Source organism: Oxyura jamaicensis, assembly GCF_011077185.1.
Source record: "Oxyura jamaicensis isolate SHBP4307 breed ruddy duck chromosome 30 unlocalized genomic scaffold, BPBGC_Ojam_1.0 oxy30_random_OJ67772, whole genome shotgun sequence".
In the NCBI taxonomy this organism is placed as follows: Eukaryota; Metazoa; Chordata; class Aves; order Anseriformes; family Anatidae; genus Oxyura; species Oxyura jamaicensis.
Genome location: NW_023304911.1, coordinates 1 through 1,833, shown reverse-complemented (window position 1 = coordinate 1,833; position 1,833 = coordinate 1). Strand labels below are relative to the sequence as shown.

The following is a 1,833-nucleotide window of genomic DNA, read 5'->3' as shown; positions in this document are numbered from 1 at the left end:
GGGGGGGGGGGAGGGGGTACCGGGGGGCTGCGGGAGCCGGCCAGGGCCTCACCGCCCCCCCTGTCCCCCCCCGGTGTCCCCCCCCGGTGTCCCCCCCCCGCAGATCGCGGCGAAGCTGGAGCCGCTGAGCGAGGAGGAGCGGGGCCGCGCCGAGCTGGGCGGCTGCCCGCGGGCGCCGTCGGGGTGCACCATCTTCCTGGGCTTCACCTCCAACCTCATCAGCTCCGGCGTCCGCGAGACCATCCGCTACCTGGTGCAGCACGGCATGGTGCGGGGGGGCCGGGGCCGGACCGGGGGGGACCCGGGGGCAGCCTCGTCTCCGGGCTGTGCCCAGGGTTCTTGGGGGGGGTCGTGGGGGGCCCAGCGGGGGCCCAGCGTGGCTCCAGGGGGCCCTGCACGGCTCCGTGCCTGTCCCCGAGGGGTCCCTTCAGGTCCTTGTGGGTCCTAGCGTGGTCCCCAGGGTCTCTCTGGGTGTCCTCGATGTCCCCAGCCTGGTCCCTGGGGTCCCCGCACTGCCCTGTCCTTGTGCCTGGGGTGTTCTCCATGTCCCCAGGGTCCCTCTGCAGTCCCAGCCCTGTCCTGAGCCGTCCTTGATGTCCCCAGTGTGGTCCCTGGGGTCCCAGCGCAGCTCCAGGGGTCCCTGCGTGGCTCCTGCTCTGTCCCCGAGGTGTCCTTGAAGTCCCCAGGTGTCCCAGGGTGGTCCCTGGGGTCCCTGCACTGCCCTGCCCCTGTCCCCAAGGTGTCCTCAATGTCCCCGGGGTCCCTCTGTGGCCCCAGCCTTGTCCCTGATCCATTTCTCGGGATTTTTGGGGTCCCACTCTCTTCAGCTCAGTCCCTGGGGTATTTTGGAGGTTCGGGGGGGCTCAGCCCTGCCCCCAAGGGGTTCCTCAGGTCCCCCAGGTGTCCTTGGGGACGTGCTGGGGGTCCCCGAGGTCCTGACCCCCCACCCACGCAGGTGGACGTGCTGGTGACGACAGCCGGGGGGGTGGAGGAGGACCTCATCAAGTGCCTGGCGCCCACCTACATCGGGGACTTCAGCCTGCGGGGCCGGGACCTGCGCCAGAACGGCATCAACAGGTACGGGGGGGGGGGGGGGGCCCCCCGGGGGGCCGGGGGACACCCAAAGGCGCCTGGGGACACCCCTGTGTGTCCCCCCTCCCCCTCCCCAGGATCGGGAACCTGCTGGTGCCCAACGACAACTACTGCAAGTTCGAGGACTGGCTGATGCCCATCCTGGAGCAGATGGTGGACGAGCAGGAGACGCAGGTGAGGGGGGGGGGCAGGCAGGATCCCCCCCAGTTATGTGGGGGGGAGCCGGGAGCCCCCCCCCCAGGGGCTGCGGGGTCCTGAGGGCGCCGGCTCCGCAGGGCGTGAGGTGGACGCCGTCGCGGATGATTGCGCGGCTGGGCAAGGAGATCAACAACCCCGAGTCGGTGTGCTACTGGGCACAGAAGGTAAGGGGGGGGACAGGGAGGAGCCTCCCCCCCCCAGAGACACCCCCCCTGGGGGCACCGCTCGGCCCCAGCCGTCACCGCCTCCCCCCTTCCAGAACAAGATCCCGGTGCTGAGCCCGGCGCTGACGGACGGCTCGCTGGGGGACATGATCTTCTTCCACTCCTACAAGCGCCCGGGGCTGGTGCTGGACATCGTGGAGGGTGAGTTTGTCCCGGGGGGGGCGTGCGGCTGCTGGGACCCCCCCAGAAAAAGATATTGGGGTCCCCTGACGGCCGCCTCGGCGCAGATCTGCGGCTCATCAACACGCAGGCCATCTTCGCCAGGAAGACCGGGATGATCATCCTGGGCGGGGGGCTGGTGAAGCACCACATCGCCAAC

The 1,833-nt window shown here is 70.9% G+C and overlaps 1 protein-coding gene across 1 annotated transcript; it reads left to right on the top strand.

Annotated features, from left to right (window-relative positions):
* Positions 1 to 37: 37 nt before the first annotated feature.
* On the top strand, positions 38 to 1,827 carry DHPS (deoxyhypusine synthase; the record flags this gene model as incomplete). Its single annotated transcript, XM_035313195.1, has 6 exons — positions 38 to 268; positions 956 to 1,077; positions 1,170 to 1,266; positions 1,368 to 1,454; positions 1,550 to 1,655; positions 1,742 to 1,827. Coding segments are annotated over 6 exons (729 nt in total), but the record flags the coding sequence as incomplete, so codon positions are not given.
* Positions 1,828 to 1,833: the final 6 nt, after the last annotated feature.